Source organism: Hippocampus zosterae, chromosome 7 (genome assembly GCF_025434085.1).
Source record: "Hippocampus zosterae strain Florida chromosome 7, ASM2543408v3, whole genome shotgun sequence".
Taxonomy (NCBI): Eukaryota; Metazoa; Chordata; class Actinopteri; order Syngnathiformes; family Syngnathidae; genus Hippocampus; species Hippocampus zosterae.
Window position 1 is genome coordinate 905,889 of NC_067457.1, and position 21,260 is coordinate 927,148.

Genomic DNA, 21,260 nt, shown 5'->3' on the forward strand with positions numbered 1-21,260 from the left:
AAAAGTTCATCTTCGATCAAGTTTATGGAAAAGAGGAAAGGCATAAAAAAAGCCCGACACCTCCGAGGAACTCATTCCTGGTTTGCTGCTCACAGAACATTGCCATCCCTCGACCTTTTCCGATGAGACTTTGGGATAACGGCTTAGCATGATTTGTTTTTCTGTGCAAGTCCAGAACGAATAGAGAGGCAAGGCTGAGGATTGATCAGTGATGGAAATTCCAGGTTTTCGGCTTTTGACGCTTCTTCTGCTCTTTCAAGGAATTTGCACAGTTCGAGGTAAAAGACGATTGCCCATTTGAAGACTGCCGTGTATTAAAATGAGAACAAAAAATGATCCAACGTAATCATAAAGGGTTATATTTAAGTGCTGGGCCTCCAGAACAGAATAGGTGCCTCAAATCTCTGAAAAACGGGGGTAGGGGAATCATTTTAGTTCAAAACGTTTTAACTAAAATACTTATTTGTTTATAACGCCTCCAATTTTTTTTAAATTATTATTAAGACATTTGATTCTGTCACATTCCTACAAAAGAAAGTGGTTTTTGACAACAATTAATCTCATCTCGTTCCAACTTTATTTTGAAAGTACCTGTACTCAAAGCCACCAAAGCTAAAAGAAATTGCTCGGACACAAAAGTCAAACGTTGGCCGACTCCGAAATACGTTCATCAGGGGTCATCCAGCCAAAATGGGGTGCGCACTTTGCTAATTTCACCAGCTTTGCAGATATTTTGTTACCCGTCAAGCAAGTCCTCGTGAAAGATGAACGTTTTGTCTACAGTTGGATGTTTTTCGCCTGGGGGGGTGGGGGTGGGGGGGGGGGGGGGCGGTTCCAAGCTCATCTGCATCACAGATCCAAAGTACACTTATTACATTTACGATTTGAACTCCCCAAATCACATGTTTTGAGCTGGAACCCGTAATAAACCGCCATTGTAAAACACAGTTTGAACATTAACACAAAAATACTTGTAAAAAAAAAAAAAAAAAAAAAAAGATAGTTTAAGGGAAAATTGTACCTAAATGAATGTTTAAAAAAATTAAGCTGTTTGTGATCAACTGGTTTGACCATATTCCATGTTTTAGATTTAGATTTTAGATTTAGATTTAGATTTTAGATGTATTTTTGTGATTTTTTTTTTCTTTTTGTTTAAATTTCATTCTGTGATTTCTGAACCGCTCGAATTATTATAAATCACAAGCTTTGTGTGTTCTTCCGCAGGGATCTGTGAAAGCGAGGAATTTCAGTGCACCAATGGCCAGTGCATAGACATCGGCTGGAAGTGCGATGGAACCAAAGACTGCACGGATGATTCCGATGAGCTCAATTGCCGTGAGTGTTCTGCATGGGTGGCGATGGGGGGGGGGGGGGGGGGTGTTTTATTCGGAGTGGAGTTGCATGGAACAATCTCCTTACTTTTTCCTCCCCCCCCCTTTGTTTTATTTGCATGAACAGCCCTTCCATCGTGCAGCTCACAGCAGTTTAAATGTGTTACGAACGGTGAATGCATCCCACTGGAATTTGTCTGTGATGGGGAGGAGGACTGCATGGATGGTTCGGATGAAGAAAGGGAGTGTGGTATGGAGCCGAGAGGACCCCACTATTTTATCCTTTTTTTTTTTTTTCAAACTAGAATCCCAGTTTGATTCCTCTGCATTTGTAATCAAACAGGCGGTCGAACCTGCAGCCCGGACCAGTTCGCCTGCCAAGAGGGCCAGTGCATTCCCGCCAAATACAAATGTGACCACGTGAAGGACTGCGTCGACAATTCTGATGAAAGCAATTGCAGTAAGATAAATGTTGAACGAATACATTTTATTTGCGTGTATTTTTCCAAGCCCTTCTTTTGTTACAGTAAGAATATTAGAATGTTTTTAGTGATTAATTGAATGTAACATGATGTATATTCTTCCCGTTTCTAAAGAGGTCTGTTGTTTGGAAAAGAGAATTTTAATCTCAATGTTGTTGTTTTTTTTATTTTGCGAAATATATGGGAAGTATTCGCGCGTTTTTTTTTTCAGACTACCCACAGTGCACAGAGAAGACATGTGCCAATGGTGCTTGTTACAACAACTCTCAGCATTGCAACGGACTCCAAGACTGCAGAGATGGTTCCGACGAATTTAACTGCAGTGAGTGAGAACTTTTTCGTGATCGCAAAAAGACCACCGAGGAAATTACAGATCTCTGCCACGGTCAAATGAATCGATTTTCCTTCCCAACAGTGAGAAATGTTGATGTGGGAAAACTAGGAAGGAGAAATCTAATAACCCCCATGGCGTGAATTTCAGCCTTCACACAATTATTTCCTCATTGTGTCTGAACGTGTGCTTTGCAGCCGTTAATCACTGCTCCATCCATGAACATCAATGTCCCAATGGCATCTGCATCCCAAATTCGTTCTTGTGCGACCACTGGAATGATTGCGGCGACAACAGCGATGAGCAAGGCTGCGGTAAGGTCAAGCGAAGTCGCCCAGGTTCAAATGTTCAGGTTGCTCAAGCGCCGCGGACTTCAAGCTGCATTCACGCAATTGCTGCCTCTTTTCTTTTGCAGTGTATCAGAGCTGTCGCGGCAACGAGTTCACCTGTACAAGTGGCCTTTGTATTCCTCAGAACTGGGTGTGTGACAAGTTCAATGACTGTGGGGATAACAGTGATGAAAAAGGATGTGGTAAGGACACTCCGGGCCTTGGATGTCCGATTTTTTTTCCCCTCCAGGGTCCATGTCAATCAAATCTGCCAAAGCCCCTCGGAATCACATTTCAAACTCATCCTCAAAATTGATTTCCGCAATCCTGCGTCTTACAGAGTGAAAATAAGAATGTCAAACATCTTTTCAGTTTTACTTCTCTGCTCTCTGCTTTCTATCGATTTTGTAACGACCCCGCTCGAAAAATTGTCACTTGCAGACAGTAACTCACGCGATTGTTACCCCGGCGAGTGGGGCTGCCCGGGCTCCACCGCTTGCATCCCGCTGGGGAAGGTTTGCGATGGGAAAGCGGACTGTCCCGGGGGAACGGATGAGACCAACTCCACCGCCGGGAACACCTGTGGTAAGATGAGAAGGTTTCGTACAATTAACGGAACAAAGTTTACCAATCGACGGGAGCGCATCCCCAACTTTCATAGGGGGCTAAAAGTTATCGGCATTGGAGGATAGTGCCCCACAAAGCATTTCTAAGACGGTAGTTGCTGAGCTTTTGATAGGAGATAATGGCTCTCAGCTTTATGGCCGCTCTTACAAACGCTTGGTTGAACGTTAACCTTTTTTCTGGGACGGAACTTGATAATTGCCCTCGGAGGCAGCACATGATGGCCGTAATTTAGCTTGCAAAAAAATTATAATGTCGCCTCTGCAGATGATTAGAGGCCTTTAACGGGATGCATCGGTAAACGCAGACTTTTATTGGCATCGCCCGCAGGCTTAGGGCAATGCTCAACCTTGAGCTGCGAGTATCTATGCCACGTGTCACCAGAAGGAGGCGCTTGCTACTGCCCGGATGGCTTTGTTGTCGGCAATGACAGTCGCTCCTGCGTAGGTAAGATGAGGCGATGGAGAAAACCGCCTAGCGACGGCCGCTGCTAGCATGCGCGGTTGGAGAAATGGCAGCGAATCGGACTGCTTTGTGCGCAGACTACAACGACTGTCAAATCTGGGGAATCTGTGACCAGCTATGTGAAGACCGGCCCGGGACGCACCGCTGCAGCTGTGCCGGTGGATACTTCCTGGAGCAGGGTCACATCTGCAAGGCCAATTTGTCAGGTACAAACAAACAAAAAAAAGCTACGATTTTTGTTCGACTGCGAAAACTGGAATCTAGCGAAGGTTTACCGTCGTTCGGTTTTTCGCAGATGATAAAGAATATGTGCCTGCGTCAAACTTTTGTGTCCAGGTGGCATGCCACACCTCATTTTCACCGACGGAGGAGATGTGATGATGGCCGACGTACACGGCCGCAACGTTCGAACTTTGATACCCGCTCAGGGTAAAAATACGGTCGTCGGCGTGGCATTCCACCGACATAGCGAGACCGTCTTCTGGAGCGACACGTACAACAACAAGGTGAGCCCATTTCTGTGACTTTTAAATGCAGCTGTGAGCACACGCTCACCCCCGCACCCATGGCCTGTTTTTTGGACCAGGTGTATTCTGCCAACTACAACGGTGGAGACATTAAGGAGGTTCTGACGGCGGCGGTTCACAACGTGCAGAACCTGGCCGTGGACTGGATCAACTTCAAGCTGTACGTGTTAGACGCCGCGGTGGAGCGCATCGACATGTGCGAGTTCGACGGAGGCAATCGGGTCACGCTGGTCGCCGAGAACCTGCTGAGTCCTCACGGCCTCGTCCTGGACCCCACGGTGGGGTGGGTCGAAATTGCAATTCTTGTTGTCGAGTTGGATTTGAAGCAACTTTTCATTTCACGGTATTGAATTGACGTCTGCGTTTGCAGTTACATGTTCTTCACCGACATGGGCGACAGCAATGAGCAGGTGAAGCTCGAGCGGGCCTTCATGGACGGCAGTAACCGCCTGGAGCTGGTGAAGAGCAGGCTGGGCACGCCCACCGCAATCAGCATCGATCTGGTCACAAAAAGGCTCTACTGGTCCGACAGTCACTTCGACACTGTGGAGACCGTTACCTATCATGGTTTGGACCGGTAAGCGTCACAACCGGGATCGTTTCTGCTTGCCATTCTCTGTGTTTAAGGGCCGTTTGTTGCCGCGCCCTTTCAGGAAAATAGTGCTCAACGGTGCAACCCAGGCTCCACATCCTTTCGGGATGGCCGTCTTTGAGAACCACGTCTTCTTCACCGACTGGACTAAGATGGGGGTGGTGCGAGCCAACCGCTTCAACGGCAGCAGCCCGGTGCTCCTCTATCGTACCGCCAAGCGACCTGGCCATATTGTTGTCTCACACCCGGTGCTGCAGCCCATGGGTAAGCTCCGTGTGCCAGAACCTTCCACATTCCGCAAGTGGACTATACGAGCCTGACTTCATCTCCTCAAACAGTGATGAACCCCTGCGGGCGTCACAACGGCGGCTGTCAGCACATTTGCGTCCTGAGCCATCGCACCGACAATGACGGTCTGGGCTACCGCTGCAAGTGCCGCCACGGTTACGACCTGCAGGCGGATCTTCGGACCTGCTTCAGTGAGTTTACGAAATGGCAAACACACATGATGCTTGGTTACCGGTCGTTATTTTGACCTGCTTTTACGCTTGTGAAACAACAAAGGGAAAAGTATAGCCCAGCTGTGGGCAGGGGGTGTCGGCAAAACCGATCTCAATCTCCGGAAAAGCGCCGCCGAGCCTGGCACGGGCACGCGTTTGCTCACAGCCGCCTTGCTCTTGTTGAACAGAGCTCGAGAACTATTTGCTGCTGGCCACCTCCATAGCCGTGCGAGGGATCCCGCTCAGCATTTCCCTCCAGGAGGACGTCACACTTCCCCTCTCGGGGCTCGCCTCCTCTTTTTCCGGCTCCGCTGTGGAGTTTGATGGCAACGAGGGGGCCATTTTCTACAACGACAGGATCCGGGGCATTATTTATAAGTCCAACCTCAATGGGACCGGTAAGCAAATGTGAATGATGCTACGCTGATAGTTTTACTCAAACCTGTCGTGTTTTTTGCGGGTACTCTGAACGAAATTCCGTTCTTATCTTTTAGTTCAGCAGATTTTGACAGGCTACAGGGCCTCATCCGTCGACGCCATGGCCTACGACTGGACCTCCAAAGTTTTATTCTGGACCTCAAGCTCTTACAGGACTGTGACTGCCTTCAGAATCACCGACAAGTCCCAGCGAGACATCGTCAGTGGATTGAAGAGCCCAAAAGGAATTGCGGTGCATCCCGGTGCCGGGTGAGTTGACATTTGGAGCTAATAACGGCAGATATTCCTGGTCCTGAGGCACCCCGAAAAGCAGGGTGGATTTAACATAATGTGTACATAAAACTAAATCCAAAACAACAAGAAAGCCATGAAAGTCAACACAAACAAGGACCCGACCGTGAGTGGTTGGGCAGGGAGTCAGTTTAACAGAAAACTACTCGTGACATCACGACCAGCAGATGTGCCGCTATAGGAGGAGCCCAAGAGTGCCACCTCTTGGTCACAAACAGATCCACCATGACAGTCCCCCTCCCTCAAGGGACTGATCGCAAAACTCACCCAAGGGCTTGACTTGGACGTGCGTCGCCGGAAAACGGGGGACGGGTGGCAGCTGAGAAAGGGTGCAACTGGGACCGGTTCTTCGGTCCTGCAGGGTCCATCTTTCGGTTGGGTCATTCTCATGTCTTGAAACGAGGTGGTGGAGGAGCCCAAAAAGCAGGCAGGGGGAAGGAACAGGGTGCACCTAACGAAACGTATTCACAAAACACTCAGAAAACAAAATCCAAAACAAACAGAATCCAAAGTCCACAAACAAAAACCCATGACATGGAACACAAACCAAGACCCGACCGTGAGTGGTTGCGCAGGGAGTCCTTCAAATAGAAAACTACTCGTGACATCACGAGCAACAGGTGTGCCGCTGTCGGGGGTTACTCGGGGTTTATCCTGGTCTTATTTTTATAGATGTAGTTTTTCTTTAATACCACAAAACCAATCAAAAACGGTTGACTTTAAATGAGTTCGACAGACGTGCGTCGGCTTTTTATTTAGATGGACTGTTCTTCCGTCACATTCACCCCAAAATGTCCTCCCGTGCAGCTACTTGTTTTGGTCTGATTGGTATCGTCCGGCGGTCATCATGAGGAGCTTCCCGGATGGCAGCAACGCGATACCATTGGTCAACACCACGCTTGGATGGCCGTACGGACTTGCCCTTGACTATGCGTAAGCGTAAACTGCAAGATTAATATGCAGCTCCTGTTTAAGAAGCTTGTACCATTTTTTTTTAACTTTTCTTCTGTGTGTGTCTTCAACAGCCTAAACCGCTTGTACTGGGTCGACGCCCTCTTGGATCAAATTGGTCACATCGACTTTCAGGGAAACAACAGACAGACCTTCGCCAATATCGGGCAGATCACCAATCCTTACTCGTTGACGGTTTATTCCGGTCTGTCCGTTTTATTTGTCTGCATGACTGACAAAACATGACCATGTTGTTCTTCAGACTCTGAAAGAATACAAAGTAAAGCATTTCTTTTTTTGTGTGTGTGTGCCCGCTAGACTACCTGTATGTGTCCGATACCAGAACCAGAGCGATATTCGAGATGAGGAAAAGGGACGGAGGAGGAAGCTTTATGATCAGACAAGGAATCAACGGCATTCTGAACATCAAGGCCTACACGGCCGACCTCCATAGCAGTACGTCGGGCGCAGTCTTGGCGAAAACGTCCGAGCAAGATGACGAGGACAAAACAGGGGAAGTGACTTTGCGCTTCACTTTTCCCCTTCTAGGTATCAACAGTCGTTGCAATTCGGTGCCAAACGGGCGCTGCAGCCACTTCTGCTTCCCGACTCCGTCCTACAGCCGCGTGTGCGGATGTCCGTACGGCATGAAGCTGCAGCTCAACCAGCAGGACTGCGTCAAGGACGACAGCGTCCCCCCGCCGGACAACAACTGCGGGGACTACGCTTTTGAATGCGACGAGGGTCGATGTCGGCCCAACTCCTACCGCTGCGACGGCTATTTGGACTGCGTGGATAAGTCCGACGAGGCCAATTGCACCGATATCGGTGAGTAGGCGTCGATACCGTCAACATTTCAGCGCCTGACAGCGGGACGTACAAATATGGCGTCTTTGTATATTGTGTTGTACAGTAATACTGCGTTTTTAGTCACGGTGTCCTTCAGTCATTCATTCATTCATTCATCTTCCTAACCGCTTGATCCTCACTAGGGTCGCGGGGGGTACTAGCTGTCTCCGGGCAGTAGGCGGGGGACACCCCGAATCGGTTGCCAGCCAATCGCAGGGCACACAGAGACGAACAACCATTCGCACTCACACACACACCTAGGGACAATTTAGAGCGTTCAATCAGCCTGCCATGCATATTTTCGGAATGGGCACCCGGAGAAAACCCACGCAGGCCCGGGGAGAACATGCAAACTCCACACAGGGAGGCCGGAGCTGTAATCGAACCCGGTACCTCTGCACTGTGAAGCCGACGTGCTAACCACTGGACTACCGGGCCGCCTCCTTCAGTCATGTTTTGGCAAATGTCGTTTGATGTCCGGCGAAGCTTACCCGTCATTGCTCGCCATCATCCAGGGGCGACTTGCTCCCCCATCGCCTTCACCTGCGACAACAAGCACTGCATCCTGACGGCGTGGCGCTGCGACGGCACGGACGACTGCGGCGACGGCTCCGACGAAGCCGACTGTCCCACCGACGTCCCCGCCACCTGTTCCGCCCACTCCTTCACCTGCGACAACAAGAGATGCATCTCTGCGGCGTGGGTGTGCGACGGCGACAACGACTGCGGAGACGGCTCAGATGAACAAAAGTGCAGTGAGTGTAACCGGGCCAGTTTCCGACGGTTTTTAGCTAGTCCAGGTACCAAAGGCGGGGATGGAGCCTTTTCCGTCGCCGCTGCCTTTCTTCGGAATGACCTCCCGCTTGTCCTGCTTCTCAGATTCCACCATCACCACCTGCGGTCCTTCCTTCTTCCTGTGTCCCGACCACCGCTGCATATACAACAGCTACGTATGCGACGGAGACCAGGACTGCTTGGATGGCTCGGACGAGGAAAATTGCGGTAGCCATGACGTCACTCCCGCTCCGCCTCGTTTCAGTTGTGCGGCGATCACACTTTGAAGACTTTTCTTTTTCTTCCGACAAAGAATTCTCCTGCCCTTCCTATCAGTTCGCCTGCGCCACCGGCGACCAGTGTATCAGCAGCAGTTATCACTGCGACGGAGTGTTTGACTGCAGGGACCATTCCGACGAGTATGGCTGTCGTAAGTCTTGCAAGATTGACGGACTTGCCGTCGTCCGCCATCGATTTGCCAGCGCAGTCAATTGAGTTTCGTAATGTCTGTGCCCAAAGCCACTCCAGGCCCGGGCTTGTGCCACGACAACGAGTTCCAGTGCCAAACCGACGGATTCTGCGTACCGGAGCAGTGGGAATGTGACGGCCACCCGGACTGCGAGGACGGATCCGACGAGCACATCTCCTGCCCGCCCGTCACCTGCTTATCCGGCTACTTCCAGTGCGCAAACAAGATATGCGTCCCAAACGCCTGGTTGTGCGACGGCGAAAATGACTGCCGGGACAATAGCGACGAGCGGAACTGTCCCACGCCGCCGTTCCAGTGTCCCGCCGGCCAGTGGATGTGTCCCACGGACCAGGTGTGCATTCAGCAAGCTCAAGTGTGCGACGGCCACGGGGACTGCCCCAATGGAGCCGATGAGTCGCCTCTCTGCAGTGAGTTTTGCTTTACTCTGTCCGGCCATCCATTTTCTATGTGGGAAAAAAAATACATTTAACAGACAGACAGAGCTAGAAATGATTCTACATCTCTCGTGTGTCATTTGCCAAAGACGAAGACGACTGTTTACTGAACAACGGCGGCTGCAGCGACATCTGCGTTCAAGGACCGTTCGGGGCCGAGTGCAAATGTCTGCCGGGTTTCCAGCTGCTGAACGACTCCAAGACCTGCGACGACATCAACGAGTGTCTCATCCCGGGCTTTTGCAGCCAGCAGTGCTACAACGAGAGAGGAAGCTTCCGCTGTTATTGCTCCTTCGGTTACCTGCTGGAACCAGACGGGCGCACTTGCAAAGCTATAGGTGGGCAAACGCGTCGATCCGGGGAGGGGGTCACGTATGCGCCAGTCTTAAGTCGGTGTCTTCAAGTGATATCAAGCGGGCGGCATACCGAGGTTGTCATGGGTTTGGAGTGTTTATCAAGCGTAAGATTAAAAACAAGTTAACGGGAAAGTAAACTACAGTGGATGGGCGCTTACCCATGATGCTCTTTTGTTTGTTTGTCTTCCTGTTTTAGACCCTCTCGCTGCCGTGCTTCTGATAGCCAAGCGTAGCCAAGTCATCGCCTACAGGATCAACGCAGTGCCGCCCACCATCAGTCCAGTGGTTAGCGGATCGAGCATTGTGAGCGTAGACTTTGACCGCGTGACTTCCAGGGTGTACTGGGCGGACGCCTCGCAGAAGAAGATCTGGAGTGCCTACCAGAATGGAACCGATAGACAGGAAGTACGTTTTCCTTTTGATGTGGTGTATTCGCTCGGCGGCGGAGTACGTTCATGCGTTCTGCCATCCTGACGGGGGGAAAAAAGAGAAGACGTGTCTTTCGGATCCGTCAAAGTTGGTGCCTTTGTTGCTGCAGATTTTCTCCAGTGGTCTGATAGTGCCGGAGAGCATCGCGGTGGACTGGGTGGGCAGAAACCTCTACTGGACCGACTCGGTCATGGAGAACATTGAGGTGTCCACTCTGGATGGTCGCTTCCGGAAAGTGCTGCTCAACAAAAACGTGACCAGCCCCCGGGGCCTGGTTTTAGACCCTCGCAACCAGTAAGGAAGCATTAGGTTGGCTTCTTGCTCGAGTCGTGGGTTCAACTTTTTCTGGTCACCCCGCACAGTACCAACCTGATGTTCTGGTCGGATTGGGGTCAGAATCCGAGGATCGAGCGGGCCGACATGGATGGAGCAATGAGACGGACCATTGTCAGTACGAAGATTTACTGGCCCAATGCCTTGGCGCTGGACTACACCACGCGCAGGGTCTACTTCGCCGACGCTTACCTGAAATACATCGACTACTGTGACTATGATGGAAAGAACCGCTATCAAGTTATGGCCAGCGACATGGTACGTTGAATTCTAATCAAATTGTAGCCAGGTCAGAATCGGGATAACGTTAGCAACCAAGTCCTTGGGCTCCAGGTTCTCCAGCACCCGCACGGCATGACTATCTTTGAGGACAACGTCTTCTGGTCGGAGCGCTTCAGCAGCAAAGTGATGAGCACCAACAAGTTCCACGGCGGCAACGTCACCACACTGATGAACAGCGTCTATCAGCCCATGGGCCTCGTTCTGGACCATCCCATTAAACAGCCTGCAGGTGACCCATTTTCTGATTAGTATCCGGTCCCAGTTGGAGCGAAGGTCAAACGGTGGTTTTGTGTGCAGGTCTCAACCCATGCAAAGACAAGATGTGCAGTCAACTGTGCCTGCTGTCGGGCTTCAGGCCAAATTTTTACACCTGCCACTGCCAATCCGGATGGACGTTGAATAATGATAAACGTACCTGCACCAAAGGTGGGAGGTTCTTTTCCGTCGAGCTTGTTGAAGCATACACTGTAAAAAAAAAAAAGTCAGTTTGATGTTCCGCTTTGGTTTGAAACGAATCCACGTGTTGACTCCATTTCAGATGAAACCCCCTTCTTGATGGTGGCAAGAGAGTCGGTGCTTTTCGGGATCCCTCTGGACCCGGCCGACCCCTCCAACAATGCCATGGCGCCTGTCCCGGGCATCAGACAGGGGCGGGACATTGAGTTTGATGACAGGGAGCAGTTCATCTACTGGGTGGAGTCATCGGTGAGCGGACGTGCCGACCTTGTCCGCTAGCTTGTTTGCGGGACCTCTTGGCACGGTAACCGAAAATCTTTGGTGAGAGTCCTCTTTCCTTTGACCTCGGCCAGGGTTCCATGTGGCGAGTGCACTTCAACGGCACCAAAAGGTCTCGGTTTGCGCCGGGTGCCGTCATGGGGGTGCCGTCCGGCCTGGCTTTTGACTGGATCAGCCGAAACATGTATTACAACAACCCCGTGAATCGATCCATCGAGGTAAAAATAGCCAGGAAGCGGTCGAAAGGTACGCACCATATGCAGAGCGAGTGAATTCTAAATCAAAACCCTTCCTTCAGGTCATCCGCGTCGATGGACAACAGCTCTATCGGAACACTCTCATCACGGCGACAGGGAAACCCGAAGGTGTGGGAACGCCAGTCGGGATAGCCTTAGATCCGGCAAGAGGGTAAAGCGTGGACTGTATCATCTAATAGGATGGAGCAAGGATGGGACAAAAGACGTTGGGATCTATTTCCCCCCTCCAGGAAGTTGTTCTGGGCGGACCGAGGGTCTGACAACGGGGTTCCCCCAAAGGTGGGCAGCGCCGACATGGATGGGAGCAACCTCAGAAACCTCTACACGGGCAACCTGGCAAACATCGGCTCCATCGCTGCCGATATTTCCACCAGGAAGCTTTACTGGGGGGTGAAAGGCTCAGGAGTGGTACGTCCGTATCTGAGAACAACTTCTGGAGCCTGCGCGCCGGCGCTCACGTGCCTGTTCTTGGTTTAGATCGAGAGCGGCACCATGGACGGGGCCGGCCGGACGACCGTGGTCAGCGGGCTGTCTCACCCGTGGGGCTTGAGCGTCTACCAGAGCCATCTGTATTACACGGACATCGACTACGAGGTCATCGAGAGGGTCGACAAAGAGGCGGGCGCCAATATGGTGGTGATGAGGAGCGGCTTGTCCCACCTGCGTGCCGTCAAAGTGCACGCCAGAGACAGTACGCGGATTTATATCGACCGCGGTTCAAACGCGCCCCCTCCTCCCGACGTCTCTCTGCCTCTTTGTTCCATGTAGACTCGGCGGGGACGGCAAACGCGTGCAGCGCCAATAACGGGGACTGCCCTCACCTGTGTCTGCCCAAACCCAACAACCAAAGGAGGTGCGCCTGCACCACAGGCTTCTACCCGTCGCCGGACGGCTCTCGTTGCCAAGAGGTCGACTCCTTCGCTGTGGTCTCCACGCCCAAGTACATCCGCGGCTTCCACGTGAACAGCTCGGATCATTCGGAGGCCATGGCTCCCATCGGTGGATGTGGGTTGACGCCGTCCGTGGCCCCACAGAGTTTCCTCCCGCCGTGCTCGCTGGTGAATTTGGGCTCTTTGCAGCTTTTTATAGCACCAAGAAGAGTTTGGGCCTCCACATCGAATCTGGCTACATCTACTGGGTTGAAAACGGCACCTCCTCCTCCTACAAGGGCATCTACAGGAGCAAAACCGACGGATCGAACTACCAGAGGGTGATCTTCAGCGGCATTGGAAGAGGAGGCATCCAGGGTCTCGCCGTGGACTGGGTTGCTAGTATGAAACACACTCTATCCCTCCATCATGAACGCAGTTTTGGCGCTCTTTCTGTGACGCTGAGATTGAGAGCTCCGGGGGGGGGTTACTGTGATGGCATCGTCATTCCTGTTTTTTTCAAACCCCATCTTTCTTGCTCTCCTCAGACAACTTGTACTTCACCAACGCCTTTGAGAGCGAGACCTTCCTGGAAGTGCAGGCCATGAACACGTCGTACCGACTGATTCTCCTCAAGTCCGTGCACGACAGGCCCCGCGACCTGGCGGTCAACCCCAAGCAGCGCTACCTCTTCTGGACCGACGGCGGGCAGACGCCCAAAATCGAGCGGGCGCTGCTGGACGGCACCAACCGCACCGTGCTGGCTTCGGAGAGTCTGCTGTCGCCTCGCGGCCTCGCTGTCGATTACACCAACGACTTCCTCTACTGGACGGACGATGTCCTGGACATGATCTCTCGCATGGCTGCCGATGGCTCGCAGAGGCAGTTGATCCGCTATGGCAGTCGCCTTCCGTCTCCCATGGGGGTGTCTATACTCGGAAACGTCATGCTGTGGGTGGATGGAAAACTTGGCAAGCTCTTGCAAGCTAGTAAAGAGCCGGGCAACCTGAACCAATCTGAGGTGATGTAAAGCACTCGAATGTTCTGCGCGTTCTAGTCCTCACCGTCTTTTACGGCTGTTCAATCGGTTCTTGGAGCCCTCAGAGAGCCCATACGGGTCGGGCCCGAGTCTTAAGTGCTACTTCTGGAATCCAACCGCGGCGCATTCTTGTCACCAGGTAATCCGAGACAACCTTGATGGGGCGTCAGACGTCGCCATCTTTGACCCTCACGTGCAGCCTTTAGCGGCCCACCAAGTGGGCTTCAACCCGTGCCACGAAGACAACGGGCGCTGCCAGCAACTCTGCTTCGCCATCCCGGAGCAGGACCGCCCCAAATGCGCCTGTGCCCACGGCACGCTCCTCACCAACGGAGTGACCTGCGGGTACGGGCAAGATGACTTCCTGGTTTACACGACAGACTACGCGGTGACCAGTATGAGGCTGGACCCCCAAGACCACAGCAGTCCTTTCCCCGCCTTCAACCTGGGCAGCAACCTGCTGGGCTTGGATTTCGACCACAAGGAGAGGCGGATTTTTTTCACCCAGTTCAACGGCTACGGCAGGAGCAAAATCGGTTATGTCACCACCACCTCGCCCTCGACTGCGCCCACCATCATCGCAGCAAGTGAGTTGACCGTTGGCACCGACCCGACTTGAATGGGCTTGACGCGAGACAAACACAAACTCGAAATCTAACTTGAGACACAAACTCGAGTTTGAAACCCAAACCCTCGGCGATCAGCCTACATTGAACCGCTCATCCTGGTTTAAAACACAATTTCCAAACCTCAATTCTCATTTAAAACCCGACCTTAAAAGCCTCTGTTGAAATCGTCACTTGAGTTTAAACAGCCTACTTTGAAAGCCAGAGCCTGGTTTCAACATCGAAATGGTCTTTCAACCCAATTTCCTGTCAGATTTGGACGACCCCGAAGGCTTGGCGTTCGACTGGATCAACAAACGTCTCTACTTCACCGACTACTACAGCCAGAACGTGCAGTCGCTCGGCTTGGACGGGAGCAACCGCACCATCATCGCCCACGCAAACCGTCCTCGGGGCATCGTCGTGGACCCCTGCTACGGGTAAACGTCTCTCCCTTCCATCCTTTGAACATTCGGAGGACGGCCGCGTCAGAAATGAGGACGCTCCGTGGCCCGCGCAGGTACTTGTACTGGACCGACTGGGCTGGGCCCGCCAAGATTGAAAGAGCCACGCTGGGCGGGAACTTCCGGAGGGCCATCATCAACAGCAGCTTGTCAACCCCCAATGGCTTGGCCATCGACTTTGAGGAGAGGCTGTTGTACTGGGCTGACGCCTCACAGTACGTTCGCCGCAATCTTCAGGCCCACAGCGGCCAGCTGCATTTATTATTTTCTTCTCAATGTCTCGTCTTCGGTCTCTCGTCCTCCATCAGAGACAAAATCGAGCGGTCCACCCTGACGGGCGCAAACAGACAAGTGATCATGCTGGGCGTTCAGTACCCCTTTGCCTTGACCGTCTTCAAGCAGGACATCTTCTGGACCGACTGGACGGAGCGGGCCATCTTCAGGGCGGGGAAAGACGACGGCTCTGACGTGGTGGCGCTGAGCCAGGACCTTCAGTACCGGCCAAACGACATTCACGTCTTTTCCGGGTCCAAGCAGGAGAACTGCTCCAGCTCCTGCCTGCAGTTCAACGGAGGCTGCAGTCACGTGTGTGTGCCTGGTAAGCAGCAACCGCTTCCTCGTGGGGATTGACCAGCCTTTGAATCCATAAACGCAAACTTTGCTCCTGCAGGCCCGGCGGGACCGGAGTGCCAGTGTCCCCACGAGGGCAAGTGGTACCTGGCCAACAACGGCAAGGACTGCATCCAAGACGACGGGAAGCGCTGCCAACCCGAGCAGTTCACTTGTCTCGACGGCACCTGCATCAGCGCCAGCTGGAAGTGCGACGGCTTCAGCGACTGCAGCGATCACACGGACGAGCTGGAGCGAGTCTGTGGTGAGGGATGACGAGGAAAAAAAAAAACGAAAATACAATATTCCAAATGAAATCGATACAGTTTCAAAGGCCGTTTGGAGTCATGTGCTGCCGTGTGTACGCACGCAGCCTTCCACACCTGCTCGGGCTATCAGTTCACCTGCGACAACGGCCGCTGCATCCCGCTCAGCTACGCCTGCGACTACACGGACGACTGCGGCGACAACAGCGACGAGCGGGGCTGCCCCTTCCCCACCTGCAACCCGGACGCCGAGTTCACCTGCAACAACGGCCGCTGCATCAGCGCCTCTTTCGTCTGCGACGGCTACAACGACTGCCGCGACAACGCCACCTCCGATGAAATCAACTGCCGTGAGTCGATTCGTTCCCATGCGGTGACGCCCCGAGATCACAGCAGGGGATCACCCCGCAGCCCGCTACTCGATTTCAATCGGATTAATGGTCGGGTCCCTGCCTTTTCTGCCTTTGACTCTCTCCAGCTGACAGGCAGTGTCCCTCGGGCAAGGTCAAATGCGACAACACCAACATCTGCATCTACCCCGACAACCTGTGCGACGGCTACAACAACTGCGGCGACAACAGCGATGAGAATCCTCTCTTCTGCGGTAAGCCGATCCATCCGTCGGACAATTTGTTGGCGGGCTCTCAAGTTGGATTTGCGTTGGCAACAGCGGGCCGCACGTGCCCCCCCGACAAGTTCCAGTGCGACAGTGGGAAGTGCATCCCTCAATGGTGGGTGTGCGATTTCTACAAGGATTGCGCCGATGGAAGCGACGAACCTCCTAGCTGCGGTAGGGCTCATTTCATCTTTCCGGACCGAAATCTCCTCTTGGCTGCATCTCGCCATCTTGTTCTTTTCCATCCAGAGCATCACGTGCAAACTTGCGGCGTCAGCGAGTTCACTTGTACCAACGGAAACTGCGTCCCTCAGTACTTGGTGTGCGACGGCAACAACGACTGCTGGGACAACAGCGACGAGGCTCCCGAGCTGCAATGCGGTCAGTCGTTTAGCCCTTCGAGATGCAACAAGCAGAAACTGGTTTTCTTGCCGCATGACATTTCGAAGAAAAAAAAAATAAAGATTCCTCACCTACGTGCCATTGATGGATTTGCGTCTCCCACAGGCCAGCGCACGTGCAGCTCCAACCAGTTCACCTGCCCGACGTGGCTGCCGGGTCACCCGCGCTGCGTGCCCTTAAACTACGTGTGTGACGGGGACAAAGACTGCCTGGACGCGGCGGATGAGCTCCAGAACTGCCCAAATCGGACCTGCCACATGAATGAGTTTGCCTGCTCCAACGGCCTTTGCATTTACCTTCCCTATCAGTGAGTAGAACACGAGAAGAGCCGCCAGAGGACTCTCGGCGGATGTCACCCCGTGACGCTGCTCCCCCCGCCCCCTCAGCTGCGACCGGGTGAACGACTGCGGCGACGGCAGCGACGAGCTGGGCTGTACTTACGACACGTGCAGCAGCTCCCAGTTCACCTGCGCCAACGGGGCCTGCATCCCCGCCTCTTACACCTGCGACGGAGAGAGCGACTGCTTGGACGCTTCGGATGAAGCGGCCAGCCTTTGCGTGACGCCGCAACCCACGTGCGCGCCTCAGCAGTACATGTGCAAGTCGGGCGCCTGCATCGACGCGAAGAACGTGTGCAACGGGGTGAAGGACTGCCAGGACAACAGTGACGAAAAAGGCTGCGGTGAGGAAAAACGCCAATTTCGGCCGGCGCTGGAGTCTCCTGGCTCAGCACTGGCACACAAAAATCTCTTAATGGATTGATGTCACGATTCGAAACGCTGCTCTTGGACTTTATTTAGGAATCAACGAGTGCCTGAGCACTTCGGTCCACCAGTGCGCCCAGCTGTGCACGGACACGCCGACCGGTTACTTCTGCTCCTGCAACCCCGGCTACAAGCTGATGGCCGACGGCAAAGCCTGCGAGGACCTCAACGAGTGTCTTGACACGCCGTCCGTCTGCAGCCAGATCTGCGACAACACGGCCGGCTCCTACCACTGCAAATGCGCACCGGGATACCTGCGGGAGCCCGACGGGCGCACCTGTCGCCAAAACAGCGGCCTCAACCCCTACCTGCTGTACACCAATCGCTACTACATCCGCAACTTGACCACGGACGGATCCCAGCTGAGCATCGTGCTGCAGGGGCTCTCCAACGCGGTGGCGTTGGATTTCGACTATTCTGAGAGACGGCTCTACTGGGTCGACGCCGGAGTGGGAAAGATTGAGAGGATGCGTTTCGACGGCAGCGGCAGGGAGGTGCTGGTAGACAACGGCGTCCTCGGAGCGGAGGGCCTGGCGCTCGACTGGGTGGGCAGGTGAGTGAATGCTCAGGTCAGAAACGGAATAACTCAAAGTAAAAAAAATCTGGGTGCTAAAACAAGACTCTAAAAACAAGAGTGCTCGACTGAAATCGTCTAATGATACCCTTTGTTTCCATTTGGTTTTGGTAAACACAGTTAGCATAAACGGAGGTTTTTGCTAGCCGTGTTTTAAAATGTGGACAGAAGCATGCCGTGGGAGGTCACAAAATCAGGTCTTTGTTCCTCCATCCGTGCCACGCAGGAAGTTGTACTGGGCGGACGGTTCCGACGGCTCCGTTCACGTGATGGAGCTGGACGGGCGCTACATGAAGAAGCTGATCGCCGGCCACTTCACGCACGGAAACAAGACCTACGTCGTCAGCCGGCCGAGAGCTGTGGCCGTCAACCCGAAATACGGGTAACAAATATCTGGCTCGAATCCACGACCAAAGAAGCTGGACTTGAGAGTGTCCCGCCCGTCTCCCCAGGTGGTTGTACTGGACCGACTGGGCCGACACGCCGTACATCGGCAGAGCGGGCATGGATGGAAGCAACGTCAGCGCCATTGTAACCGCCAAGCTGGAGTGGCCCAACGCTCTGACCATCGACTACACCACCAACAAGATCTTCTTTGCCGACGCCCACCTTAACTTCCTCGAGTAAGTTTCTCTCGGGCATGCGTCCGAGGCGAGGCGCGCTCCCTTCTCTAATCGACCCGCTCGCAGCTTTGCGGACATGGACGGCCGGAACCGACACCGGGCCATAGCCGGTACCCTGCCCCACGTCTTTGCGCTGTCCCTCTTTGAGGACACGCTCTACTGGACCGACTGGAACACGCACTCGGTGGAAAAGGCTCACAAGTACAGCGGCGAAGGACGCACGGCGATGGGCAACAACACGCACCGACCGTACGACCTTCATGTGGTGCACCCCTACAGGCAACCGCAAAGTAGGCTGCGGCGGCGGCGGCCGCGCTTCAGCGTATGAGCAAATGTGTCCTACCTGGACTGCAGCGGAGAATGTGGTCCTTTTTCGCCGCAGGTGAAAACCCGTGCTGGTCCCACAGCCTGACCTGCAGCCATCTGTGTCTGATTGCCCCCGGCGGGCAGAGGGCCACCTGCGAGTGTCCGGATCACTTCATTGGATTCGCAGTGGGCTTCAAGATCCAATGCGTCGCCGACTGCTCCAGCACCCAGTTCCGCTGCGGGGACAACGAGAGGTCAGTTTTCAGCGTCCTTCGCGGCTTTCGAAAGTGAACGCGGCCTTTGAGCGTCTTTTCACGGCAGATGCATTCCGATATGGTGGAAGTGCGACGGCCAGTCGGACTGCGGGGACGGCTCGGATGAACCCCAAACGTGCCCGCCTCGTTACTGCCCCGTCGGCCGCTTCCAGTGTCACGACGGAAACTGCACGTATCCCGGCTTCCTGTGCGACGCTCACCCGGACTGCCCCGACGGTTCCGACGAGGACGCCGCTCTCTGTAGTGCGTCCGGGGAAATCCACTTTGGGTTTTTTTTGGGTGCGGATCTGAATTTGGCGATCGGAAGGCAAACACCGTCTTGTGGCTTTAGGTGACCACCGATGCGAGGAAAACCAGTTCCAGTGCAAGAACAAGATGTGCATCCCCATGTCGTGGCACTGCGACGGCTCCAGGGACTGTTCCGACGGCAGCGACGAGGATGCCCAGACTTGCAGCCAGCGCACCTGCCAACCGGGTCAGTTCCAGTGCGCCAACGGCAACTGCGTGCCGTCCAGCTACGTGTGCGACGTGCAGGACGACTGCGGCGACGGATCCGATGAACCTTACGACACCTGCAGTGAGTGAGGCGAAGAAAGCAAATGCAAAGTCGGCGGTATCGCTGGTACCAAACGAATCTCTTCGTCCCTGCCAGTGGGCCCGGATTACAAGTGCGATGAAACCGAGTTCTCCTGCAAAACCAACTACCGCTGCATTCCTCAGTGGGCCCGATGCGACGGCACCAACGACTGCATCGACGACAGCGACGAGCAAGGCTGCGGTCAGTACCGCGACTCAAAAATCCTGCTTGAACCGCTTTCCTGCTATTTGTCATTTTGTTTTTGTTTTTTTGTCTGCCCAACAGAGGAGGTGACATGCGACCCCCTGGGCGACTTCCGTTGCGACAACCATCGCTGCGTTCCCTTCCGCTGGAAGTGCGACGGCAGCGACGACTGCGGCGACGGCTCGGACGAGAGGAACTGCCGTAGGTGACAAAAGTGGCGGCGGCTTTGCGTTTTGACGCCGCGACGCCGCCGTCTGCTCTTTCCAGAGCCGAGGCCCTGCTCCGAGAGCGAGTTCCGATGCGACAACCAGCAGTGTGTCCCGGGGAAGTGGGTGTGCGACCACGACAACGACTGCGGCGACAACTCTGACGAACGGGACTGCGGTGAGCACGACACGGAGAGAAGCTCAAAGAGCCGCCGACGCTGCATGGTAACGCCGGCGTCCCGATGCTTTTGCTCATACGGCCCATTCTCTCGTCTAGAGTTGCACACGTGTCATCCGGGCACGTTCCAGTGCGACTCGGGTCACTGCGTCCCCGCCGTGCTGCAGTGCGACGGCCGCCCGGACTGTCAGGATCTATCGGATGAAACCGGCTGTCGTGAGTCAACGCGGCAAAGTCATTTCGCGGCCGGGAATTTCCGCCCGCCGTGTCCGTCGCTCAACGCTTTGAACGATGATGTCATCGCCTCTCCTAGCCACCCGTTACCCAGGAGGCCGATGGTGCCCTCAGGCCCAATTTGAGTGCGCCAACCATCTGTGTGTGAACACGGCCTGGGTTTGCGACGGCGCCGACGACTGCGGGGACGGATCCGACGAGCGGCTCGCTCTATGCCGTGAGATTGGTCGCCGATGGGCTAGCAAGAGGGCGTAAGCGGAGCGGGACAACTCAGGGTGTGTGCCTTGTTCTCAACAGTCAACATCACTTGCGAGATGCCGTCTCGATTTCGCTGCGCCAACGGCTACTGCGTCTATTCCGGCCTGCTGTGCAACCAGAAGGACGACTGCGGCGACGGCAGTGACGAGAAGGAGGAACTTTGTATGACTCGCACGCGCACGCTACGATTCACAAGTCCGCATTTATCTTTCCGGTTTGCGGGTGTTGAAAAAGCGAGTGAGAGCCAATGCAAGCGCTGGGGGTCGGGGGGGAATTAATCAATAAAGCTCATGTATCTCTTTTACAAAGATGAATCTAAGCACCACTAATATGTCCAGATTGTGCCCCGTGAGGCCAGCAAAACGGCTGAAGCGCAAAAGCGACGCGCAAG

At 53.9% G+C, this 21,260-nt stretch overlaps 1 protein-coding gene and 3 long non-coding RNA genes across 4 annotated transcripts in view; 1 reads left to right on the forward strand and 3 right to left on the reverse strand.

Moving 5' to 3' along the window:
- Positions 1–21,260, forward strand: part of lrp2b (low density lipoprotein receptor-related protein 2b) — a 25,670-nt gene continuing 4,410 nt past the window's right edge. The window contains exons 1-63 of the mRNA XM_052069304.1: positions 1–278; positions 1,225–1,335; positions 1,459–1,581; positions 1,675–1,791; positions 2,025–2,135; positions 2,342–2,458; positions 2,560–2,676; positions 2,915–3,058; positions 3,428–3,544; positions 3,640–3,768; positions 3,899–4,068; positions 4,149–4,372; positions 4,460–4,666; positions 4,743–4,945; positions 5,020–5,160; positions 5,370–5,579; positions 5,676–5,868; positions 6,718–6,843; positions 6,936–7,066; positions 7,180–7,317; positions 7,411–7,689; positions 8,226–8,465; positions 8,590–8,712; positions 8,798–8,914; positions 9,004–9,381; positions 9,498–9,746; positions 9,961–10,169; positions 10,303–10,487; positions 10,556–10,784; positions 10,860–11,037; positions 11,106–11,234; positions 11,347–11,513; positions 11,618–11,761; positions 11,842–11,951; positions 12,031–12,208; positions 12,278–12,491; positions 12,569–12,805; positions 12,880–13,071; positions 13,218–13,690; positions 13,848–14,295; positions 14,588–14,753; positions 14,834–14,992; positions 15,086–15,375; positions 15,448–15,651; positions 15,760–16,002; positions 16,131–16,256; positions 16,323–16,442; positions 16,518–16,649; positions 16,776–16,977; positions 17,057–17,352; positions 17,471–17,987; positions 18,235–18,390; positions 18,461–18,631; positions 18,698–18,921; positions 19,014–19,191; positions 19,259–19,455; positions 19,544–19,789; positions 19,865–19,990; positions 20,075–20,194; positions 20,261–20,377; positions 20,477–20,593; positions 20,691–20,828; positions 20,909–21,031. Of these exons, the coding sequence (XP_051925264.1) occupies positions 212–278; positions 1,225–1,335; positions 1,459–1,581; positions 1,675–1,791; positions 2,025–2,135; positions 2,342–2,458; positions 2,560–2,676; positions 2,915–3,058; positions 3,428–3,544; positions 3,640–3,768; positions 3,899–4,068; positions 4,149–4,372; positions 4,460–4,666; positions 4,743–4,945; positions 5,020–5,160; positions 5,370–5,579; positions 5,676–5,868; positions 6,718–6,843; positions 6,936–7,066; positions 7,180–7,317; positions 7,411–7,689; positions 8,226–8,465; positions 8,590–8,712; positions 8,798–8,914; positions 9,004–9,381; positions 9,498–9,746; positions 9,961–10,169; positions 10,303–10,487; positions 10,556–10,784; positions 10,860–11,037; positions 11,106–11,234; positions 11,347–11,513; positions 11,618–11,761; positions 11,842–11,951; positions 12,031–12,208; positions 12,278–12,491; positions 12,569–12,805; positions 12,880–13,071; positions 13,218–13,690; positions 13,848–14,295; positions 14,588–14,753; positions 14,834–14,992; positions 15,086–15,375; positions 15,448–15,651; positions 15,760–16,002; positions 16,131–16,256; positions 16,323–16,442; positions 16,518–16,649; positions 16,776–16,977; positions 17,057–17,352; positions 17,471–17,987; positions 18,235–18,390; positions 18,461–18,631; positions 18,698–18,921; positions 19,014–19,191; positions 19,259–19,455; positions 19,544–19,789; positions 19,865–19,990; positions 20,075–20,194; positions 20,261–20,377; positions 20,477–20,593; positions 20,691–20,828; positions 20,909–21,031 (11,743 nt within the window). The 5' untranslated portion in view covers positions 1–211. The remainder of the gene's footprint in view (positions 279–1,224; positions 1,336–1,458; positions 1,582–1,674; positions 1,792–2,024; positions 2,136–2,341; positions 2,459–2,559; positions 2,677–2,914; positions 3,059–3,427; positions 3,545–3,639; positions 3,769–3,898; positions 4,069–4,148; positions 4,373–4,459; positions 4,667–4,742; positions 4,946–5,019; positions 5,161–5,369; positions 5,580–5,675; positions 5,869–6,717; positions 6,844–6,935; positions 7,067–7,179; positions 7,318–7,410; positions 7,690–8,225; positions 8,466–8,589; positions 8,713–8,797; positions 8,915–9,003; positions 9,382–9,497; positions 9,747–9,960; positions 10,170–10,302; positions 10,488–10,555; positions 10,785–10,859; positions 11,038–11,105; positions 11,235–11,346; positions 11,514–11,617; positions 11,762–11,841; positions 11,952–12,030; positions 12,209–12,277; positions 12,492–12,568; positions 12,806–12,879; positions 13,072–13,217; positions 13,691–13,847; positions 14,296–14,587; positions 14,754–14,833; positions 14,993–15,085; positions 15,376–15,447; positions 15,652–15,759; positions 16,003–16,130; positions 16,257–16,322; positions 16,443–16,517; positions 16,650–16,775; positions 16,978–17,056; positions 17,353–17,470; positions 17,988–18,234; positions 18,391–18,460; positions 18,632–18,697; positions 18,922–19,013; positions 19,192–19,258; positions 19,456–19,543; positions 19,790–19,864; positions 19,991–20,074; positions 20,195–20,260; positions 20,378–20,476; positions 20,594–20,690; positions 20,829–20,908; positions 21,032–21,260) is intronic.
- LOC127603341 (uncharacterized) lies at positions 8,776–10,215 on the reverse strand. The gene is made up of 2 exons (XR_007963025.1): positions 9,923–10,215; positions 8,776–9,663 (listed from the first exon to the last, which is right to left on the reverse strand). It is a non-coding gene; the product is annotated as an uncharacterized LOC127603341 (long non-coding RNA).
- Positions 10,249–15,658, reverse strand: LOC127603342 (uncharacterized). Its single transcript, XR_007963026.1, has 3 exons — positions 15,495–15,658; positions 10,563–11,273; positions 10,249–10,431 (listed from the first exon to the last, which is right to left on the reverse strand). It is a non-coding gene; the product is annotated as an uncharacterized LOC127603342 (long non-coding RNA).
- Positions 16,114–21,260, reverse strand: part of LOC127603345 (uncharacterized) — a 12,347-nt gene continuing 7,200 nt past the window's right edge. Inside the window, exons 4-7 of the long non-coding RNA XR_007963030.1 lie at positions 18,975–19,173; positions 17,112–17,173; positions 16,742–16,971; positions 16,114–16,664 (exon numbers count right to left, since the gene is read on the reverse strand). This is a non-coding gene — a long non-coding RNA (uncharacterized LOC127603345). The remainder of the gene's footprint in view (positions 16,665–16,741; positions 16,972–17,111; positions 17,174–18,974; positions 19,174–21,260) is intronic.